This window comes from Apodemus sylvaticus, chromosome 20 (assembly GCF_947179515.1).
Source record: "Apodemus sylvaticus chromosome 20, mApoSyl1.1, whole genome shotgun sequence".
NCBI classification, from domain to species: domain Eukaryota; kingdom Metazoa; phylum Chordata; class Mammalia; order Rodentia; family Muridae; genus Apodemus; species Apodemus sylvaticus.
In genome coordinates, this window is record NC_067491.1 from 47,495,357 (window position 1) to 47,518,144 (window position 22,788).

A 22,788-nucleotide genomic window follows, 5' to 3' on the forward strand; every position below is an offset into this window, starting at 1 on the left:
ATGCAAAGCAATTTGAGGACATGCTCCTGAAAAAGAAAACTGCAAGTGTCTTGCGGAAGAGTTAGTGTGGAAAATGCTAGATTGGCAACACATCGTACCCTGTGACAACTTGTGACTTCAATGTGAAAAAAAAAGGTTTCAATTAAATTGGATGTTTTTTAATCTCCCTCAGAGTTGTTTAGGTTTAGGGGTTGTTAGTCTGAGAACATTTATTAGGATGGAGGAAGACTTCGAGAAAATCCTGGAACCCCCACAGCCCTTGGTGAGGCAAATCATCCACGTGTGGACACATTTTTGCCTTTAGAAGCATTGTGGTCAATGGTATTCTTTTGTGGCTGTGGGTGGCTAAGCCTCGAATGGTTGTCCTTGGTTGTAACCCGGAAATGCCTATACTGTGCCTTTCCAAACTCATTTTTACGGGTTATAGACTTTAAGGAGTGTGAGAGTTCCCTATAGGGCTCAGCATTTCTTAGATAGTTACTTATTTGTTTTGGACTTTTGTTTTGAATTTGAAAAGATAATCTTAAAGACATATTGCAATAGTAAAGTACTTTGAAGCTCTGATATGCAGCCCTAATTTGATTGTGTAGTCTCAATGTGCTAAACATTGTCCTGAGTTCTGAGGCTATATAGAGGAGTAGGCCATCAATTCTGGCCAGATGAAACTTATGATTAAATGTACAGTTAGCTCTATTATAAGCATATATGGGGATTTTTTCCATGTACAAATAAAGAGTTTCCTGGAATATGAAGGCACTGCTTCTTGCTAATGGTATAAGAGAATATAGGATGGAAGGAATGGTCTCAGCCTTAGGTGTTACCCAGAAAAGGGACTGCAATAGAGAGCAAAGAACTAAAGACATGAATGTCACCAGCACAGTGGGTGCCTAGTTTTGTTGCCTGAGCGAAGACATCAATGGTCACACTTAGACTTTCGTGTTCTCATAGGTGTTTGTGTGCATTTGTGTTTCTCAGTGCACTCACTCATAATTGTGATGATACTTCCTCTTGTACACAGGTGGCTGAGATTGAAGTGTGTGAATGATACACAGAAGTGTTTTAAAACAGTGCCATGCATATAATGAGAGCTCAGAATGTGTAAGTTATTCTTCTTCTTCAATGTAAATGTTATACCAAATATATTTGGCTTATTCCCCCCCCCCCCCCGCCCCAGCACCTTAATACGTAGACTATTGCTACACATTCCATACAATGCTCTCTAGATTGTCCATCCCATTCTCTCGCCAGAACATTTCCATTCATCAGGTGCTACATTTTACCTTAACTACTCCTACGGATTTAAGAGGGGACACAAGGATTCTCATTGTATGTAGCAGAACTTGCCTTCAGAGTAACTAAGCCCAAGATTGACCTTTCTGAGTGACTGACTCATAGGATCCCAGAGTGGCTGGGCTTCTCCTTCATCCTCAGAGAGGAGGACATGCAGCAGGAAAAGGGCAGACTCATCTCTCTGCTATTCCTAGATTTCCCTGAAAGATGACAGCAACACCAAAGGAACAAGACAAACACATCATCTGGTCAATGGCATGTGCCAATGTTTGACTTCGCTGAGTCTAAAGGCCATCTCCACCTTTGTGAGCAAGCCAGGACTTGGCACTCTTTATGAAGCCTCCAAGCACATTCTAGGACAGCTTATTTAAGAATCATTTTTTTTTTAAAAGACCTCTCATCCTCAATCATGAAAACTGTTCATAGATAGAGCCAGATACATGAATCAGTGGAGGTGAAAGATGGCTCATCAAGAGGCCACTTAAGTTAGAGGTCAACACTGGATCTAAAGTCAGGCTATTGGATTCAGCTCAGACATCTTACAGGGATGACTAGAGGGTGTTTTCTGTTTTCTGTTTACCTAACAGTCGGGGAACAAATTGGTGTACAGAGGCTCATGTCTTCACGTCCCACTGAGTCAGTCTGCCATTAATGTAGTGCTTGGCAGGGAGGTTGGCGGGCTGGTCACGTAAGGACCCGAATTGCTTTGTCACTGCAGATCTGGCAAAGCCTAAAGAATCTTGGCTTAGGGTGTGGAGGGAGGGTAAAAATGTAATGGAAGCCATGGCTCCAGCCACCCACAGTGCCATTTCTAGGCTTTGATTATGAAAATACTAGATCTGACCGTCTGGACATATAAGGTCCAAAGGTATTTTGACATATAAGAGGAACAAAGGGCTCATGTTTCAGGGGGAATGGTCCTGTTTGGAACGTCTGACTCAAAACTTGAATGCATAGCAAGTGCAGTTAGCAGAATGCCTTTGTTGTGGCTCTGGGTTACACAACAGCATGTCGGCTTTCCAACGGCAGCTGAGATGTTCAGCAATGCCACTTGGAGAGAGAAGTTGCACATAGTGTTTAAACGTTTTCTGTATTTCTTCATGTGTTGGGAGCCAGGCTTTTCAATACCCAATCAGTTTTGTCATGGTGGTCACTGTTTGTCAAGAAGTGAATTTCTAACTGATGCATTAAATTCATTTACAAATATCCCACTATGAAACCAGAAGAGGCCATGTCAGGTGTACATGAGTTTTCCAGAGGGGTCGATGCCCAGTGTCCCAGCCCTCACCTCCCAGCTACTTTTGTCAACTGCCCCTCCTTTAATACCCCATCTGGGGTGGCTAGAGTCAAAATCCTTAATGGGCCGAGGTGGGTAAGATGTCCTGTCCCCTTATTCTAGCAGAGAGGAGATGCACACCACTGCATTACATGAGGGGAGCCTGGTGCAGGACAGAGGCACCCAGCTGTTTTGCCCTCATCCCAGGGTGAACTCAGCAGACAGCTTGGACCGGAAGCTGCTATTTCTCACCCCAACACTGGGAAAAGATGACTCATGAACACAAGCCGAGAATAAGGAACTAGCAAACCAGTGATGGAAACAAGAAGTGTGATCCCTCCGGATAACACCCCCTTCAGAATGAAAGGAAAACTCCTTCCTGATCTAGCAAGTGTCCAGGTGTGAAAAGTAGACTTTCCCTTTTTCTGCTATCCCTTGGTCAGGTTACTCACTACTTATAAGTGCTTATAAGGACCTGCATGTACATGGTGAATTGGCAGAGAATTAGAAGACTATGCTGAATTTTAAACTAAAAAGAAGAAAAACCTTCAATTAGGGAAAAGTCAGAGAAACTAACTCTGGAAGGAGCAGGTGTCAAACCTGTTAGCATGTCAATATTTTGTCAGAGACTCTTCCTTTGTTTCTGTTTGAATGTAGATGCTCTGCTACCATTAATCTTCTAATCAAAAGGGAACAAATCTATTTATAATTGACATAAATGGCAGTCTTATTTATAGTTCTCCTTTGCCTTCCATGTTTCTCTGTGGGAGATTTTCCCTGAAACAAAAGCCTAGTTTTTGAAGTAACTGCATCCCAGGGACAAGCCTTGATCATTTCTGTAGCCCAAGAGATGTGTGTAATTAACCTTTTAGCCCTACGCAGGGGATGGTGGAATGTGTAAAGGACTGACCAATGATATAACAACTCCTATTTTTTGTCCTTGACATTCCAGTCAGAAGAAATGATACATGACCCCAAATAAGAAATGTTAGCCCCCCCAGGTTCTGCAGAAAGGTGCCTGAAGACCAGCCTGGTTAACCCACTTTCTGCTTTATCATATATTGTAGTCCAATTCTCCTTCAGTTCTGAGACCTTGTTATGCAAATAACACCTACACGTTAGTGGTGAGCCTTAAGTCTCAGAATTTGGTAAGGACATCACAGATATTATTCAGATCACTGGGCAGACAGGTGGGATGTTCACATCCCTGTTTTAAAGGGAGAAAATTGCTTGAAGTTTCCCAGCTCAAAGCCAGGTACTTCAAAGCCCTTCGTGATGACCAGAGCTCCTAACCTTAAGCTAAGAGTTCCTTTTTCCTTCTTGTCTTTTTTTGGTAGTGAAATAAATGTTAAGTCGATATATACAGCCACTTAGAGCAGGATCTCTGCTTAATTCAGGAAAAATATTCTTATGCTTTGAGAAATTAACAATGCCCATGTTCTCTTCTCTGTCAGACCCTGTCTGTACTGTGGGACAGAGATCGGCTGGGAGTGAGGGGATGGACCCTACAATTCTAGGTAGGATTTGGAAGGTATTAGCTTTATATTGGAAAGGCTGGTCTAGCAAGTTCACAAAAAGGATTCCTAGGTGACCTTTGCATCAATTCCAACTGGGATCAGCTTGTCCACACCCCATCTCTGGCCTCTTTCAGTATAGGAAGCACATTCAAGCCTTTACCTCACCAAGGATCTCAGCAGAGAGTGCTCAAAAGTAACTCAACCCATCTTCCATTTAAACATCAGTGGATGCACTTACGTGATTGTGTATAAAAATTCTTGATATTGATTTGGAAATTCAATAACACGATTTGAAGGTAAACAAAGAGAAAGGAATACTATTTTAATGTATCATTTTAAATAGTAGGTTATGGTACTTACTAATACACAGGTAAGGATTATTTCTTAAAAACTTGTAGGGTCTTGTTGACAGACCATACAACAGACTTTTGATAATATGATAGGTGCCCATCAACAGTACTATATAGTCTTTGACTTTATTCATTCTGCTTTCTTGTTGACACTAACTCTATAACAAATAATAGTTCATGAAATATTGCAGACTTCAATTAAATTTGCAATAGGGACTTTCTGCTTTTTCTACAGCATTTTGCGGTTGACCATTCAAATCAAAATTCATTATGTTGAATCCATTTCTGGAACACAAAATCGACTTTATAATCTTGGTGGCAGATAACTCATCTTTTCAGGATGGTAGGGATGAGAGCCTGTTTTATAGGCATTTCAAAACTATAGAAATAGGCATTTTTGGATTTTCCTGTGATATCTGTGGATTTCCTGGCATAGGCTCAATGCTCAGCTTTCAGAGGACAGAGGAGATCCTTTAATTCTAAACAAGTTGCTGCTTGTGAGGCACGCCATTGGGTTTTAATCTGGAGATCATAGCAAGCTTCCAACCAAAAGGTTCCTGTTCTATTTACCTAAATTCCCTCAGCAGTTTTCTTTTGATACATCACTCGTCACTTTCTCCTTGAAAATGCCTAGAAGTCCAGAAGGAGCATCCAATGTAGCCATGTGTGCATTTAAATGAGTTACTGCCTTCCTGTGGGAATGCACAACTACCCTCTGCCTGTGGGGTCCAAAGAAATATGGGTAACTTAACGAATTCCATGCAACATGCAGCTGTGTACAGGGAGCTAGGGAAATCTTATAGAAATTAATTCAATATAACACTCTCTCACCTTCTACAAGCTTGTTTCTAAGCAGATGGTAGAAAGCAGGAACACTCACCAAAACATAACAACCCCCACCCCCAAAACCCCAAAACCCAACAACATGACATAGAACACATTACAAAGGAATCTAGAGTAATACCACTGCTTTCTTGTTTCAGAAGAAAGTTGACATCTACTAGAAGATTTTACAAAGGAGGTTACATTTGAAGGAACAAATTCATAAACAAAACCTGGCAATAAGTCATATAGGTTGGATGTTGGAAGATGTGGGGGACATTTGTAGACCCAATGAGCCAATTGATTCAGTGAACCTTTGACTGAAATAAGTCATATTGATAAGTGAAATGGGCCAGAATAAGACAGTTGAGAACAGTGGAGGTTTAGGTGAGGCAGAAAGGAAAAGACATATTAATTTGAAGAGAGTTGTCCTTCAATAAACATTGGCCCCAAATTGGTCCTGTCTAAAAGTAATGCAGGGACAAAGATGGAACAAAGACTGAAGGAATGGCTGACTGGTGACTGGCCTATTTTAAGACTCATCCCATGGACAGGTGCCAATCCTTCATACTATCAATGATGCTATGTTACACTTAAAGACAGGAGACCAGCATAGCAACCCTCTGAGAAGGCCTACCCAGAAGCCAACTGAGACAGATGCAGATACCTACAGACAAACATTGGATGGAAGTTGGGGACCCCTGTGGAAGAGTTAGGGCAATGATTAAAGGCCCTCAAGGAGATAGCAACCCTACAGGAAGACCAACAGTGTCAGCTAACCTGTACCCCCTGGGAGCTCTGAGAGACTAAGCCACCACCCAAAGAGCATACATGGGCTAGTTTGAGGCCCTTGGCACATATGGTAGCAGAGGGCTGCCTTATCTGGACTCAATGAGAGAGGATGTGCCTAATCCTGTAGAGACTTGATGCTCCAAGGTGGAGTGATAACCAAGGGGAGCTGGCCTCTTAGAGGCTAAGGGGAGTTGGGTGGGGAGAGGAACTCGTTGAGGGACCAGAAGGGGAAGCAACATTTGGGCTGTAAATAAATAAATAAATAAATATTGACAGATAATTTAGTTGTTTTTTTTTTAAAGACATAGCCTCTTCCTAGAAAAATACTTATGAAGACTAGATACAATGTACAGAATTTACATTTCTGGTTTGTGAGTCCCACTGCAGGGAAACATTAAGAAATGCAACCAGGCAAAGTCTGACAGTGGCCCTCCGTTCACATGCCTTGCTGTTGAATTAGAGAATTTGGGCTCAATTTATTTAGCCATGCATGGTCACTGGAAAGTTGTTTAGGAAAGGAATAAAGTGATTAGAACTGTGCTTATAAAGATTAATCTCCTGGGTGGGATGGCTAGTGTCAGGCAAGATTGGACACAGCGCTAGCATCAAGCAGGCTGTTGCAATAGTTTTGCTGAGTGATGAGGAGATTCTGAATGGTGATGGGAGCGGATGGATGGACACATGTGAAATCTTCCAGTGAATTGGTAACAGCTGTTCTAGATCTTGGTTCAAAACAAATGATAATGCTACAGCTTGCTTTGTCTAAGAAAGCTGAGTTTGATGGTCTACACTGTCTTAGGCATGCTTGGGTGATGGCGTAAATGATCCACTGTGTTGGCTAGGAACCTGGCCCTTTCCGCTTGACAAGGCCAGTAGCCAAATTCTCCACTTGCTGTGGAAGGAGCCTCCCTTTGATGATCTCTAAGTTTATTAAATGTTTGGGATTTAGGACTTGGGCTCTTCTTCTTTCAATCAAGAGAGCCTGATATCTTACAAATTCCAGATGACGTGTACCTTTGGTATGTCTGGGGAGGGCTATGAAGTTGTGCAAAAGATAAAGTCTGTGTGGTATTCCCATGAGTCAGCGGAAGTGAGCTGAGTGGGTGGGTGATTGTACAGAGCCAGTAAGTGCATGATGGATTGAATGAGAGAGAAGTGGATAGTTCGCATCCAAGGGGATCTTGTATATCTCAAGCAGAGACAGCATGGGTCCGCGCTAAAAGCAGAGGAGTATATACATGAATAAAGCAACCCCTCAAGGACACTACACTGAGTGCTGGCCTTGCAGTACATATACAGAAGTCTGTAGCCAAGGAATGCCACTTGGGCTTCAAAGCAGACCCAGCCATATAGTATGTCAGTCTATTTTCCAAGAGACTGTGTTAATTTTTGCTTTCATTTAGGATGTTTTGAGTTTTATAAATACACACACGTTTAAAACAATTTCTGTATGTGGGTTACAGTTGCATGGGTTTTGAGTGGCGCCTGGCATCTTGTGAGATCTGCTCACCAATTCCATGGGTGTAGTGGTTGTGCTTACTTTTAAGCCCCTCGTTGCCAGCACAGGGCTAAGCAGAGCACGTTCCATAAGCGATGAAATCAAGAGTTGGAATCAGAGATGGAGGAGATATGCCTATCTGATTTGGGTTGTAAGACTGATATTTAAGGAGTCCTTGTGGCATCAGAGTATATCTTCTGCCAAGTCAGGCTGCATTTTTCCATGGATACTGTTCAGAACAAAGCAGACACTCAGTGGATGATTCTACAGTGAAACTCGTGGTTGCTGTAATTTAACTTCTACATGTTTTTATCCAAGTACCAAGTAAAGGTTAAGGAGAGAAGAGTGCTAACAACTGTGAAAACAAACAATAAACCCGTATCTAACTGGACCTTTTAAAAGCAGGACTAAAGAGATTTAGATGCCATGTGAACCACTTGTTCCAGATAAGGCTGTAGATATTATTTTGTCAATATTGATCCAGTGATATCATTGTATGCAAATAGTGCCACCTGGCTCTAAACAGATCAAATGTAACATGTTGGTCTAAGAACACCACCAAGATCCTAGACCGAGTATGTTCAAGAAGTTTCAAAGAGCATAAGGAAAGTGCATGTGAGAAAATATGGAAGTTATATTCATTGTCTGTTTTTTCCCCCTGAAAACACAGAGAAAAGAGATCATCATTACCAATTTCCAAGGTAGAATGTCTTGGTTAATCTTAATAGCAACATTCCTGTGGCAAATTTGATCATTGGACTTATTTAGTAGTAGATCTTCTAGCTGTCTGATGTAAAATCACGCTTTTGTTTCTTTCTAGCCTCATTTAGGGGACAAAAGTTCAAACTGGCTTGTTCCACCACAGGATCCCTAGGAGGCTATAGTGTGTGTGTGTGTGTACCTGGACCTATATTATTATGCTCAAGCAGGGGATTTATCATATTCTAGAATGGTTCTGGGGAGACTTGGATATCACCTTGAGGCACAGTTTTAAGGTTTGTCCTTTGCCTTCTGATGGGTGACAGAAATATATTCTCTTCATTTTCAATCATTTCTGTTAAACCAAAATAGGAGTGCTAAGGGAACTAGTCAGCTGAGACTAATAGAAATCTGAGAATCTGACTAGCATAAAGATGGAGGCAAAGAGATAGGAATGAAACACATTTTCTTGCTCAGTGCAATCTTACATTTTATATATATATATGATGCCTGCATATACACAAACATGCACGCACACATGCATGCGCATGTATTCACAGCACTGTTGCTAGGTTATTTTTGAACACTGTAACTCTTGAAAACGAAACTGGCAAGATCTTAAGGTCTTGGAGCTTAGTTCCTGGCCCTGGTGACATGTTTGAAAATTGCAGCCACAGCAATTGGGAATTCCAATTTCTAGTTCACAGAAAATCAGGCCAGAGGGTTATCCTTAGAGCATCTCTGTATTTCCTCTGTAGAGAAACCACTAGCTTGAGCAAATAGGGGACTACTGCCTTGCCTTCTACATTGGTAGAGACTGTAAGCAGGCATGATCACAGCATTATCATCTGGCTTCAGGAGAAACTGAGCAGTGCCTAGTTTTTATTGTCTTTCTTCTGGGATGAGTGGCACAAATTATTTTCTAGAACAAGTTTCCTCAGGATGCAATGTGCATACAATCCTCTGAGGGAATTAATTATCATACAGATTTGAGATGATTTGGGGGGTGCTAGGAGCCCCTGATCCTGTATCTCTAACAAGCTCCTAGGATATTTTGAGCAGCCCGCCTCCAGATATACCTTCATATTCCAAGCAAGCAACATTAACATTCATCTTTAAGAGCATTTGCTAATCAAACACACTTGACCCAATGTAAACAACAGGTTGTTTTTGGATATAAAACATTTTCTATATCTAAATCACATCCTTTTTTCCTGAAAAAAGATAGATTTCTCTATTCTTTAGTATTGCTTTTTTTAAATGTGGTAGTGATAGTGGGGTCAAAGTTATTATCATGAAACCAATCACCTGTCCAGTGACTGTAAGGCTCCAAGGGGCAAGTGTGTGCCTCTGAACCAGCTAGAAATAAGTCCCTCTTTGTCTTTAGCTTTTTACATCACTTCTGCATAGTTATTGGCCAATATCTTATCTCCTAAGATAAAATTCCATAGTTTCATGCAAAAGCATTATCATGATAAGTCTACATGAATGCCAACCAGACTTAGGGTACGGACACTTTTCAAAGACTTACATTCCTACAAGTTTAAGATTTTCAAAATCTACCTTCAGGGAAGCCTATTATATGACTACATCATTGAGCATCTAAGATGTCATCCCCAAATATCCATACTGGGAGGTAAGGACCAGCAGGAAAGAAGTAATCCCCAGACACACAAAACTATCTCAACACCCAAACTGAGAGATTGAAACTCACTAGTATTTGCATTTGTGCTGAAAATATAGCCATACTTTTTTTGTATGGGAACATTCGCTGTGTTTGATGAATACAGCAAACTGGCTGGATCCATAGGAAGGAACAAGCTGGAAATGTTTTCCATCTGATCTTGTTTTTTCACTCAATGGCCATTGATCAAGGCTGTCCAGCCAAGAACAATGAGCCAATGAGCCAACTATAGTTTTATTCTTCAACCAAATTAGATAGATAGAGTTGCAGCTAAGATTTGTTATGCGTTTCAGGAATGGCCAAGCATCCATATGGAGAGACTATTTGGCAGCATGGCAGCCAGTGAAACCAGAAAAAAAGGAGACAAATTATCAATTTCTTGCTCCCAAATTATCCTAAAGAAATTAGATCCATTTTCAGTAGCTTTGCCTTCAAATTTTTTCATTCCATGAATCACTATCACCTTCTGCCAAACTAAATAAGCCTATGAACAACTGGAGACTTTAATGGAAAGAAATAGAAAACTCAAAATACGTAGGAAAAGTTAAGCTTCTTCATGGAAGACCTTCAAGAGTACAGCGACTGTGTCTTATATACCTTTTGCTTTGGGTAGCTTATATCAGTAAGCAATAGAAAATACAGTAACTAGCCAACAAGCTGGCATTAAACTGACTCAGGAAAATTCTTTTTTCACCTTTGTTCTTTCTCTTTGAAGCCTCCAATATATGAAATGTCTAAGGTTTAGGAAGCTATCTTTAGTATAATAATATATAGTCACGCTGATGGAGAAGAAATGAAACCCAATGAAGTTGGTTCAGAGAAACTGGAAGAAGTGTTTTCAGAATGATTAAGCACTTAGAGTTTCCATGACTATTTTCATTCACTAGCCATAAAATGTGACCTACTAGTTCATCATGGGGACTTAGACTGGAGTCAGCAGGACTACTTTACGTGTTTTTCAAGGTTCTACTTAATGCGCCTACTTGTTCAAGAGTTTCTTGGGACTGGATGTGGATGACAAGAATGCTTTCCCCAGTAGTCTTCTTTAGGGCCTGGTGCACACCAGTTTTTTTTTTTTTTCCCATTCTTGGTTTTCTGGATCTGATTGCTGTGTGTGGTTCTTCATAGCTCTTCAGTTCTTCAGTTCTGGTTGGCAAATAGAACCTTATTGCGGTGTTTGCTGAGGAAAGGCCTTCCAGCCTGTCTAATTATATGTCAGGAGTTCACTTCCCTGGTCTATAATGGCTTCTTATAAATGAATCAAGAAGAACAAGAGAGAAGAAGAATGGGGTATTAGTTAGGGTTTTCAGACTTGATAGAACATACGTATGAGGGTCTGGACAGCTCTGAAAAGTCTCTGTTGCTTTAGTCTTGAGCTGACTGTTCAGTGGTGAGGAAAACCTTAAAGTCAACAGCTCAAGTAGACCCGAAGACTGAATTCTTCTATATCTTCATTCTCCACTTACAATGACAGTAATAACCAACAGAAAGTCAAGGGGATTATTCTGGGGATGGGAAGAGTAAGCTAGATTTACTGGGGAATGAGGTTTTCAGTATCAAATGAGGGTTTTATTAAGTGTCTCATGCTGGCAACTGTGCCAGTGAGGACAGAGAAGTCTATGGACATTTAGTCTCTGTTTTCCCCAATGAACTATAAAAAAGGATGAAAATCCACATCAATAGTAGCCAATACTTCATTGTGTGCCCCAGATATATATTTCCTACATCAGATCTGTATCTCTAGAGATTGTTGCATGTAAATCCTCTGAGACAGAAAAGCCACTGTGTTACTGGTCCATATAGTGATAAAACCCATACATTTGATTACATTAAAGTTATGCTTAAGCGAGAAGTTGCTTTGCAAATCATTGTCTAAGTCAGACAATTATGAAAAGAAAACATATTTTCGATGAGCAACTTGAGAGACAGAGATACTTTTCAGACTAGAAATAAATCCCCTCTTGCTGAACACTATGCTTTTAGGCTAAACAGAACTCACTAATAGCTGACTGGAGGAAACAGATATTTTGCCTATGCGTGCTGCTTCAGGGACTACCTGACTACTTCCCAGAGAATAAACTCTCTCAGCAGCCTCAGTATGGTAACGTGATAAGGCTTCATCTCATTCTTGCTTCTTCCAGCAAGAGAAAATAAAACTGATACCCAATGAGTATTCCAACCAAGCACTAATTAGCCCTTGGCCATTCAAAAGACAAAGAGTTAGGTAAGATCTCAGTGTGTGCCTTTATTTTTAATTAAGAAGTTCAAGGGGAATACATGGCCAAGCTAACTTTTCGAGATTATAATTATTACAGAAAGATTTGCAGAGATTGATTACTGAACTAAATTGTCAGCCCTGAGTAAGGACAAAAGGCAAAGTATCTTCTTCAATGTGTTAATTGGGACATGTCTGGATAGTCCTTTTAGTTTTGGAAGCCCTTCGGTGGCTGAGTCTCAGAACAGCCCTGAGGCATAATATTTTACTCATAATAGTTTTACAATGAGGAGGGTGAGGCTCGTGATCAGAGTGACTTCCCCAGAACTCCCAGAGCTTTTTGGTAGGGGATATGGTTCAAAGACTTTCTGGACACTGAGTCTGGTGATGCTCAGATAGGAAAAGCATACCAAGAGAGAAAGAAAAAAAAAAGGTCATTTACTTTGACCTAGGCCTTTTACTAGTGGAGAAGAGAGAGTTCATTTATTATGGGCCTAAGAAAGGAACAGGCATAGGCACAGAGGTGCAAGTAGCCAGTGTCCTTTATACTAGCTTTAGGTTATCTCAATCTAACTTCTAAAGCCTACAGATTTGTAGTGGACTATTTCTTTATGTTCTTGCCTCTTTTACCAAAACTGAGTGGGTTCTGTAGCTATAAGACAAAAAGGAAAGCCTGCAAAAGCTTTTTAAAATAGCTTCTAGAAGGAGATTTATGTTTCCATAAAGCGTTCCTAGCTCCATTGACTCTGCCCATTTCTTGGTCCAGATGACGGGCCATCAACTCCTGAACCAGTGACCGACTGAGGCCTGAGCCCATAATCCCTTCACTTAGGAAGGTGGTATGGTATTTTTAATTTTATGCATGATTTTTGCTCCACTTCATTAGTTATCCTTCCTCTAGATACTTTTCTAGTCCAGCAATTTGACTTGGGGGTGATTTAGTGCCTCCAAATATATTAGGCAATATCTGGGTTTATTACAGTGGGACCACTGGCATTGATTGGTAGGAGCCAAATGTACTGCTTTGAACCTATTTTTTTCCCCCAAGACAGGGTTTCTCTGTATAGCCCTGGCTGTCTTGGAACTCACTCTGTAGACCAGGCTGGCCTCGAACTTAGAAATCTGCCTGCCTCTGCCTCCCAAGTGCTGGGATTAAAGGCATGCGCCACCACTGCCCAGCGTGAACCTATTTTAATATACTGGACAGGACTCTCCTTTCAGTAGAAGTTATGAGACCCCAAACATCAATATTCCTGCAGCTGAAACTCCTATTGCTAGTAACATTGTTGCCACGAAAGGAAAGGCTGTGTAAGAATGAATATAATTTCAAAGCATGTTACCTGGTTTCATAAATGGGCATGGGGGGGGGGATAAAAGAAACCCTCAGAGTCCACACATTGGTTTAATCCAGAGTTCTAACTCTGTGCTCCTTTCCCTAGTTTCATTGGATAATCAGAACTTGGCTTCATGTGGCTGGCTCCGATGTCTTTCTAAATTGCTTGTTTCTGATGAAAGAACCATTTCACCAGGGTAAATGGCACAGAGGTAGTGCTATCTTCCCAGAAACACAGGATTGCCTGACAGTTCTTACGCAGTATAACCAAACTTTAGCTTAATCATGCTCCTCCTCAGATAGCCTTTCCTAGAATCCCATAAAGGGTGCAAAGAAGGAAATCACTAGAGATTCATAGAGTATCCACTTAAGAGTCTGAAAAAAAAAATCAGGTATAAATTTCTTTTGGCATGAGACAGAGAAATCTCCAGAAAAAAAAAAAAAAAGCTGATTTTTTTCCAACTCAAGAGACTTTCTCAAAGTTTCCAGGAACACACAGCTTTGTTAAGTCATTCCAAAGCAGTTCTACTGAAGCTGACATTAGAGAGAGTAACCAGAGGACCAGAAGAACATAATATATAATAATAGTCTAAATTACACCGTAAGTAGATTTCAATGCCGGAAGCACATCTGAAGGCATTGTACCCCATATCTACAGGAAGGTAGATGGCTTTAATTTCTAGTATTTCTGCCACAAGGGAGCAAATTGTCAACTCTCAGGTACACTTATTAGGATGCAGGGTCCCCTGGAACTGCTCCTTTGCATGAGTTTGACTCCCCCAACCCCCCTGCCTGTCTGCCCTGCCCCCCCCCATTCCTGCTCATTTGAAGTTACCAGGTAATTTCGCACAGGCATGATTAATCATGCTAAGCAGAGGCAGGCTGCACTGGGATTAGAGAACAGAATCCACACATCTTCTACTGCCACTAATTAGCTATGTGACCTTGAACACATTACTTCTCTCTGGGTTTCTGTTTTAGTGTTGGGAAGATTATTTTTTTCAAGTTTCCAAGCTTGTAGGAGCCCTCCTCCCTTTCTTCCTTTCAACAATCAGGTAGCTTTAAAAGGGAGATAGAGACAGCATCTATTTGATCAATTATCACATTCTTAAGTACCTTCCTTGGCATTTCAGTGTAACTTTATTTTGAGTCTTGAAATGGAAATTTCTACTCCTGCAGAATGCCGGGGGAGGAAGAACATTTAAAGCAAAAGGTTTTAATTTAAAAGGCTGTGTGGTCTCTTCTGGGTTGCACAATTTCCCTTTGTGTCTCTGCTTCTGCTGATCAAATATTGCAAAGCCATTAATTACCTTAGGACAAATACAGAGGGCCTGGCGTAAAGGGTCCAGTGAATTGCATAAAGCAGTATACCAGATGTAGAGCAAGCGAAGGGGTTTTCTCGGTATCCAGGGTTCAGTGGAAAGCGAAAGGGGGCAGTTATGCCAAGAATGAAAAACTAGAGCTTGCCAAATGCTTCTTTAAATGGCTCTAGCCAATGTGAGACTAAACAATGCATTAAATAGGCATACAACTTGCTACAGTTAGGGAACTGCATGTCACGTAACAGCTCTGCTGTGTTTTAAACATGATCTCACATATAGATAAAGACAAACACAACTCAGAGATGTCGTCTCCTTGGTCTGACAGCTAATGAGAGGTTTGAACTTTCCAGGCAACCAAAATATTTCTTTGGGATAGAAGAGCTTACAAAGTTTCATGGAAAGGTGCTAGATGGGGAGTGGTGCCAGGCTAACAGCTCAGGGCAAACAGGGTAATTTGCCACCATGGTTGTCAAGGACATCTGGCTAGAGGAAAGATCAAAGCCTCTGTGGCTTGTTAGTGAAGACAATAGGGAATCTCCCTGGGAGAGACCTTGTGCCTGGATCTCAGTGTGTCTGGATCTGTGCTATGGGTTTTGAAATCAAAAGGAAGGCTTCTAAAACTTGATGGGTCAAAAAGCCAAGTCCACAGCTTCTTGTCTCCACAAAATATGCTCATTTGCTTTCTTGTATTGTTTAGAAGCTCACAAGAGATGGGATTGGCTCTGACAGAGTATCTAAGGGACAATGGAGTGGCCCGTGGTATCTGGACAAGATATACAAGAACACTTAAGCTATATAACACTCAATCTCTTTTTTGAATCTTAAATGTCTACGTCTTAAATGATGACGTGAGACCTTCTCATCCCATGGTTGAGATATACATTGTACAGACAGAAATCTTGTGTTATAACCTACCAGCTGTTCCTACTTTTATCAAGCTCCTACCATAGATCTGGTCCTTCATCACTTTTGAAAACACTTTCCTGGTACCCCACAAGAGACATTTGTTCCAACTAAATAGCCTCTTGGTGATTCTTTGAGAAAAAGCAAGCCTTCCAAACTAAATGCTTCAAGAAGTTAAACATTTGAGGTTTTCTGGTAGAGGAAGAAGAATGAGACGTGTGAGTGATGGGTGAGGCTCTCCAGAACAGAGGGCATATTGGATCTCAGAGGAAAGGGGCTGTGCACTGTCCGAGGGAGTCCTATGAAATGTCTTGTATAGCATCTATCTCTCATCAGAGGAAACTTTTCTTCTTTACTTGGAGGAAATTCTCTTAGTATTTTCTTGATGGTCTCAGAGGTAAAATACAAGTTCATCCCTGATTCCCTAGTGGCCTTATTTCAAGAGAATGTTGAAAACCAACTGCTTCATACCAGGGGTCTTACTCTGTATTTTCCAGGGGTCTTGGGAACATTTCCACAGGCTACAAAACCGTGGGCTTCTAAACAATACAAGTGACCAAATGATTATGTTTCATGGAGACAAGAAGCTGTGGACTTGGCTTTTTGATTCATCAAGTTTCAAAATCTCCATGCCTTTCATTTCCGTTTGTGTTTATGTGTTCATTCGTGTGGTGTGTCTATTCTGCATATGAGGACAAGCGTGCATGTCATCGCATATGTGTGGAGGTTAGAGGTCATCCATGGGTATAAGTCCCATGAATGCCAGGCTAACAGATACAAGACTCCCACCTTGTACGAGGCAGGGTTTGTCCTCACTGTATATGTCAGACTTGCTGGATTGCAAGCCTCTAAAGGGTTCTCCTGTGAATACCTCCCATGTCTCTTTATTGGAGCAGACTTGCACCACCACATCTGGCTTTACATCTTCACATTTGCTTGACAAGTATGGCCTGCTGAGCTCATGCCTTTATATTTCTTGTTCGTCTAATGCAGTAATCATCTCTGTCTGCCAAAGTGGTGATAAAGACAGAGCAGGAGAGGAAGTAACTATGAGACAAGCAGATAATTCTTCTCGTCATTTATACTGACACTGTACGCAGGATTGCTACTACTATTAATTGTCTCCACAATTGTTTCTGCCCCAAGCAGAAAAAAATAGTGAGTCAATAACTAAGTGGACTTTTCAGATCTCTAAACAGAGGCTCAGATGAGAGCACATAGACAGACTAGCTAATTAGGATGGGTGTGATGTGCCACGCCACTCTAAGCTAACATGTTCTAATCCCTCAGCTTATCCATCCCCTATATCAACATAATAAGGCAAGTCCCATTTTACAGATGAAGAAATTGAAGCACAGCATGGTTTAGGAGCTTGCTCAAGGTCTCCTGCTGAGTAAGTTTGCAGAGCCAAGGCTCAACCCTGTATTTTTGTCAAAAGAGGCCACAATCTTGGTCTTGGACCCTTCATTCTCCTACTTATAGTCTTTGATCCAGGAGAAGATAGTCTCAATGAGTATTAACATGTCATAAAATTGAAAGTTATTTTCTAATTTTACACAGGAACCTTCATTTTTTTTAGTTCTCCACACAAGTTCCCTTGGGTATATTTTAAAAAGTAGTTGCAAGCATTTGAGGGTCAAGATAAAAGCCCAGTGCTTTAAAAAAAAAACCCAATATCTGTGGCCTATTAGCTCTGTGTACTAATGAGGGCAGGGTTATAAGGTCAGCTCCAGATGTATCCATTTCAAAGAGAATTGTTTTTCCATAGGCAGCGACCATGCCCCTAACTTGGACCAGAACTCACACAGATGCATGCCTGGAATTCCCACAGGGGTACTATGCAAGGAAATCTATATGGATGGAGCTCAAAATCCACACTGTCCCAAAGCTAGTGGTGGGTGTGTGTCTTTTTAAGGTGCTGTTCTTTAGCTAAACAGGCTGCATCTAATAGGATGCCCAAAGGCTTGGGTTGGATCCATAGAGTTCTCTTCTGAGATAATAAACAGATTTACTTGTTGCTCCCCAATGTCAAAGCGGTGTGAAAGTGTTTGAAGGATGAGTATCATCCGATCTGTACTTGATAACAAAGAGAAATGACAAGCTTAGGTTTACGACCTGGGACTTTGTGGTCGTGTCTGAATTTCTGTTCTGTCCTTGGAGAACTGAAGCTCCAAACTGAAGCAAAGCAAAGCAGCTGGCTCTTATTTCTTGAAGTGAGCGGATTGGCTACCTTTAGAGCCCAACTGAAATGGTGTCAGGAAGATAAAAGAAGTTAAATGTTCCTCAGGCAGTAGTTAAATCCAGGGTTTTCCCTTCTCCAATAGCATGAAAGCTTGTTGTCTGCAACCTAGAAGTCAAGTCTGTTAAAGTTAAAGGTCATTTGCTTTTACAAAATCCCCTTGTTTTATAGACAAGGACATTTCAGCCCAGGAAGTTTAAATGCCTGCCAAAGTCCTATAAATAATGATTGACAGGTCTGGAGGTAGTTTTCTGAGCTCTGCATATCAAAGGAAGAAGTCCCAGTTTATAATAATAACCAAAGCCTCGGAAGGCTTGTGCAATCCATAACAATGAAAGCTAATTGCAAAGTTTCACTTAAACTCTTTACAAAACAGTATGCTTCAACACGTGAAGAATGTCGCTCGTTTATTCAGATCTGTTCCTAATAAGCATACATTGGAGGGATGTTTTACAAAAGCCATAAATCTGGGGTAGCTGAAAGGGTATCCAACTTTCTTTTCTAATTGATTTACTTCTCCTTTCCCCTAGACTGCCTGAGGTAAGGCATATACAGTTTATTTAAGGGACTGTTTATAGACTCTTAAAACTGAAAAAGGACCCCAGAACCTCTCTTTCTTCTGGTTGTTCTTAATTGAAACCATTCAAGATGGTTGGTCGTCTGTCAACTTCTTAAAGACCTCAAAGGAGAAAAATTCCAGAAGTTCCCAAACAGCATGTTAAAAATGGTTTCTTGCCATAGCTGTCTAAAATTCTACCTGTGGCAAGCATAACTTCTTTCATTTTGTTTTACCCACTGGTGTGCTTCAGACAAAACAAAGTTATAATGGGACGTCTGTCCTCTGTGTGGGTTCCAAAAAATCAGTTAATCTCTGCTAGTACGCGTTCACCTCCACAAGGGCACTGCCCTCCTCACAGAACCAAAAGAGCAGACATCTGATTGGCATGTTCTCTCTCTATGGGACATGAGGAAGAATCCATAATTAGCTCTTCATTGGACCCTTCATTTTGTAAAATGTCTGGGGAAGCCACATTAATTTTGGATCAACTGCTCTACTTATGCTGGAGGGATGTTCACAACTGATCATCCTGGAGGTCATATCTGCTGTGCTCCCACAGAACTTGGCCTAAAAGGGTAGCGTGAGCTCATTTGCAAAACTGGGTCAACCTACACAGAGCAAGAATTAACAAAACAAACAAACAGAGCAAACAAACAAAACTCTTACTCAAAACAGTTCTAATAGGATTCAAAACCCCTCCTTGTTAATTGGTTTGTAGTATTCATAAATAAACAAATTTAGAGGCAAATTTCTTTATGATGTTTAAATATCAAACCAAGATCAGATCCTGCCTTCTATAATGGAGAGAAACGCATACTTCCAAAATGGAGTTGAACCAGCTTAAAATAAAAAGGTATGGGCTCAGTAAAACTTTGTAAATAAGAGTAAAATCTAGTAAATGTCAACTGGGGGGACAGAAATGTGAAGGGTTCTCTCCTTTAAAAGGTGCTTCGAGGACTGTAAATGCTTAGCGCTGCCTTCCCCACACACAGTAAATCTTAGGGGATGAAAAGGAAACTCAATAAAATTTGTTGATGACAGTTAATGCCTGTAAGAATAATTGGTTCAGGAAGGAAATGGACCTTGAGCATAGCTTGGGGAGACCGAAAGGACAGCTTCTAAGTTCTTGTTGGTATACATACATTGCATTCTGCGAGGAAAGCCAAGCAGTTTCATCACATAACTAGGTAGGCATGAGGGGAGAAGTATGTTCTAAAGAATTTGGCTATCACAATCCTTGGTGGTTCTTACTGGGCGAGTCCCACAGAAACAGTTCTATTAAGTTTACTTGGATTCAGTCTTGCCAGTACAAATTGATAGAGCCCATCAGCTACTGTTTCATTCATAACTTACCACTGATCTTCAAAGATAAATAGCTGTGGCCTTTGAGTTCTCTTAGAGAGCAGAGCCTGGCAAAGACATGTCATAAGCAATGGGGAAGATTCAGGAAAGGCTTAAAGAATTGAACTTCTTTTTCCAAGGTTCTTTTCCCGTAGAGCATATGATATACACACTCTCTTTTTAAGCTCTGACTAGACTCTGAGTACTTCAAAGGCAAGGTCAGTCTCTTAGTCACCTCTTGGTTTCTCATTTATATCTTGTGCTACCACACAACAAATGCTCCCCCAGTGTTTTAGAGAACACTTAAACAATTTAAAAGGATCAGCTGCTCCCATGTAGAGAGGATGGTGGGGTTGACCAGAAAGCTATCGAGAATATACTTTCATGCTTAAGGAACAAAGTAGGGATAGGATTTAGCTTAAGTCATGGAATCATATACAGAGGAATGTGATTAAAAACACTCTTAATGGCAGAATTCGAAACAGCACGTGTTTCACCCAGTCATTGTTCTAATACCCAGAACCCTGCTATAAATATCAAATGACTATATGTGCTCTTCTCATTTTGTTATTAAAACACAGCTTAAACACATTTACCAAAATTTGAACTTCATGTGATCAAATGCAAAAACCTTTCCAGCCCATTAAAATTAGATTCCATTGTCAGTGTTCAGCGCTCAAGTGTCTGTGCATTGAACATATAATTACATATAAGTATTGCCTAGTTATCCAGAGCTAAGTCGTTATTTCTTGTCTTAGTTTTTGTTATCTAACATAAATATCGCAGGCATGGTCGGTCATGTACCATGTATGGAAGTCCTGGAGTACATCATGATGGGTGTTACAATTCAACCTGGCACTACCCAGAAGGCCCTTGCACAAGTGCCTTGCCCAGGGAAAACAAAGTTCTTGGGAATTGGAGATAAGAACAACTTATGTTTTCCAAAGAGAAAACATGGCTCGATCACAGTGAATTATAGAATGTTCTCAATTCATTGTTCAATTGTGTTCACATCTCGTTTCACTCGGTATAGAATGTTCTTAAAGGTGAAGCAAGTCTGGTATTAAAACAAAAAATCATCTACCTAATGAACTCATTCATTTACCCTGTACCAGAGAACTAGATGCAACTGTTCTATTGCCAGAAAAGTAAGTGAATTTATTCAAATAAAGGACTGGCAGGGAACACAAAGTGGACATTTTCCCATTCCAACAGCTGAAAGTATGCTCGACTCTGATGATATTCTGCCAAGTTGTCTTTTTTATTTTATTTTGCCAAAACCATGGTAAATACACATTACCAGTCTCCTTGGTAGTTCCCTTCATAGTTTCAAACTTATATGAATAAAATTTTGCCTCTCTCTCTCTCTCTCTCTCTCTCTCACACACACACACACACACACACACACACACACACACCATAACACACAAGCCACAGCCATTACCATTTGCCCCAAGAGAGACTAGCATTTGGCAAGAAGACAAGAGAGACTTCAAGAATGTAAATCAACTCAGGAGCTATGCAGAGCCTGAGCTTGGGGGCGGGGCAGGGTTCGCTGAGATGATTTGTCTGCACTTGAGTGACAGGAGCCCTGGCGAATGATTCATGCCCAGGTTCCAGGAACTCTTTGCACTTCCAAAGAAATGTACAGAGTTCGCATCTCTTTCAGTGTTTTCACTGCATTGTAATATACTGTGAGCTGGATGCGTGTGAGGTAGGTTTTCTTTTTTAAGTGATCGCTCCCCTCGGTGGTCATTGATTTGTGGGTGTGTGTTATTTACAGACATTGATTCCTCTGTCTCCTTCCCACGGACTGCTGACTTTCCGATTATCTGAGACCTACTTTTAAGATAGGTGGTGCTGAACTTTTCAAAGACTCCTTTCTAGGCGGATATAATTAATACCTGGGGAAGAACTACATCAAAGGAATGGAATGACAAAAGGAAGAAAAGAAAGTATCAAAGTCAATCTGCATAGAGGGTACTTTGGTCACGACACCACCATGCACAGTTAGCAAGCTTACGTACCTACGAACATCTCTTGGCAAAGATCCCCTTTTGTCCACTCACGCTGGCTTTGGGTTGCATGGAGAACTTTGTTCTCCATTGGATTCATTTCTCAGATACACATGAACGTAGGCTGCAGGATCCTTACCATTTTACTTTAAATTTCAGAACACTCAAAGTAGTCCTGTACACCCTCTGGATGTTTATATATGTGCCCCGATGTCTAAGAACAAAATCTGCAGTACTCTAGGGTTATTCTGTCTCATTTCTTCATTTCGAGGAACAGGAGAGTGGGGATCGACCATAAATTCAGGAAGAGGGCCCCAGAGGAAGCAGTTAAAGGCAAACTCTTAAGGAAGAAAATTCGACCTTAAATCTCCCAAACCTGCCAAAGCCCCACTGAAGTGTTATATATACTTTAAGGATATCCCTAGGAGCCTGGGGATGGCTGTCAGCCACAGGCAGTCATTCAGTTATTCGCCCAATCCCTTCCGTTGTAAAAAATCCAGGAAACCATATACTTCAGAATCATTGTAGCACCTAGAACTGGGCTGGGAGAGGGGGGTTGGGATGGGATAGCTACTCACTGAAATAAAAGCCCCTGGGTCCACACACGAACTGAAGAGCATCCACCAGTTCAGCCCCGCAAAGGGTCTCTGGTCCAGCCGTGGTGGAGCTGGTGAAGGTGAGCAAGCAGAGTGCCAGGTAGAAGAGATGGGAAGACGACATGATGTGTATCTTTATCTGTCGGAGGCGGAAAAAAAAAAGGAGGGTCAGGTATCCTTCTGGGTCCCGAAAGGATGGGGCAGCGATATGTTGACTCTGGCTTGGTACTCCTTGTCATCATCATTCATTAAAACTCTCCAACCTAGAAGAGCAGTGTGGCATGAGGGCTCCTGGCCTGAGTCTGTCTTGACATCAGACAAACCGTGGTTAGTCCCT

At 41.1% G+C, this 22,788-nt stretch overlaps 1 protein-coding gene across 10 annotated transcripts in view; it reads right to left on the reverse strand.

Moving 5' to 3' along the window:
• The window catches only part of Igf1 (insulin like growth factor 1), a 74,447-nt gene that overhangs the window by 46,384 nt on the left and 5,275 nt on the right, over positions 1 to 22,788 (reverse strand). For 9 of the 10 annotated variants that reach the window (XM_052165031.1, XM_052165029.1, XM_052165032.1 and 6 more), the window contains one exon: positions 22,434 to 22,590. In XM_052165031.1, the coding sequence (XP_052020991.1) occupies positions 22,434 to 22,590 (157 nt within the window). Of the gene's footprint in view, positions 1 to 22,433; positions 22,591 to 22,714; positions 22,776 to 22,788 lie in introns of those variants that run through there. The other variant, XM_052165038.1, reaches the window with a different exon arrangement.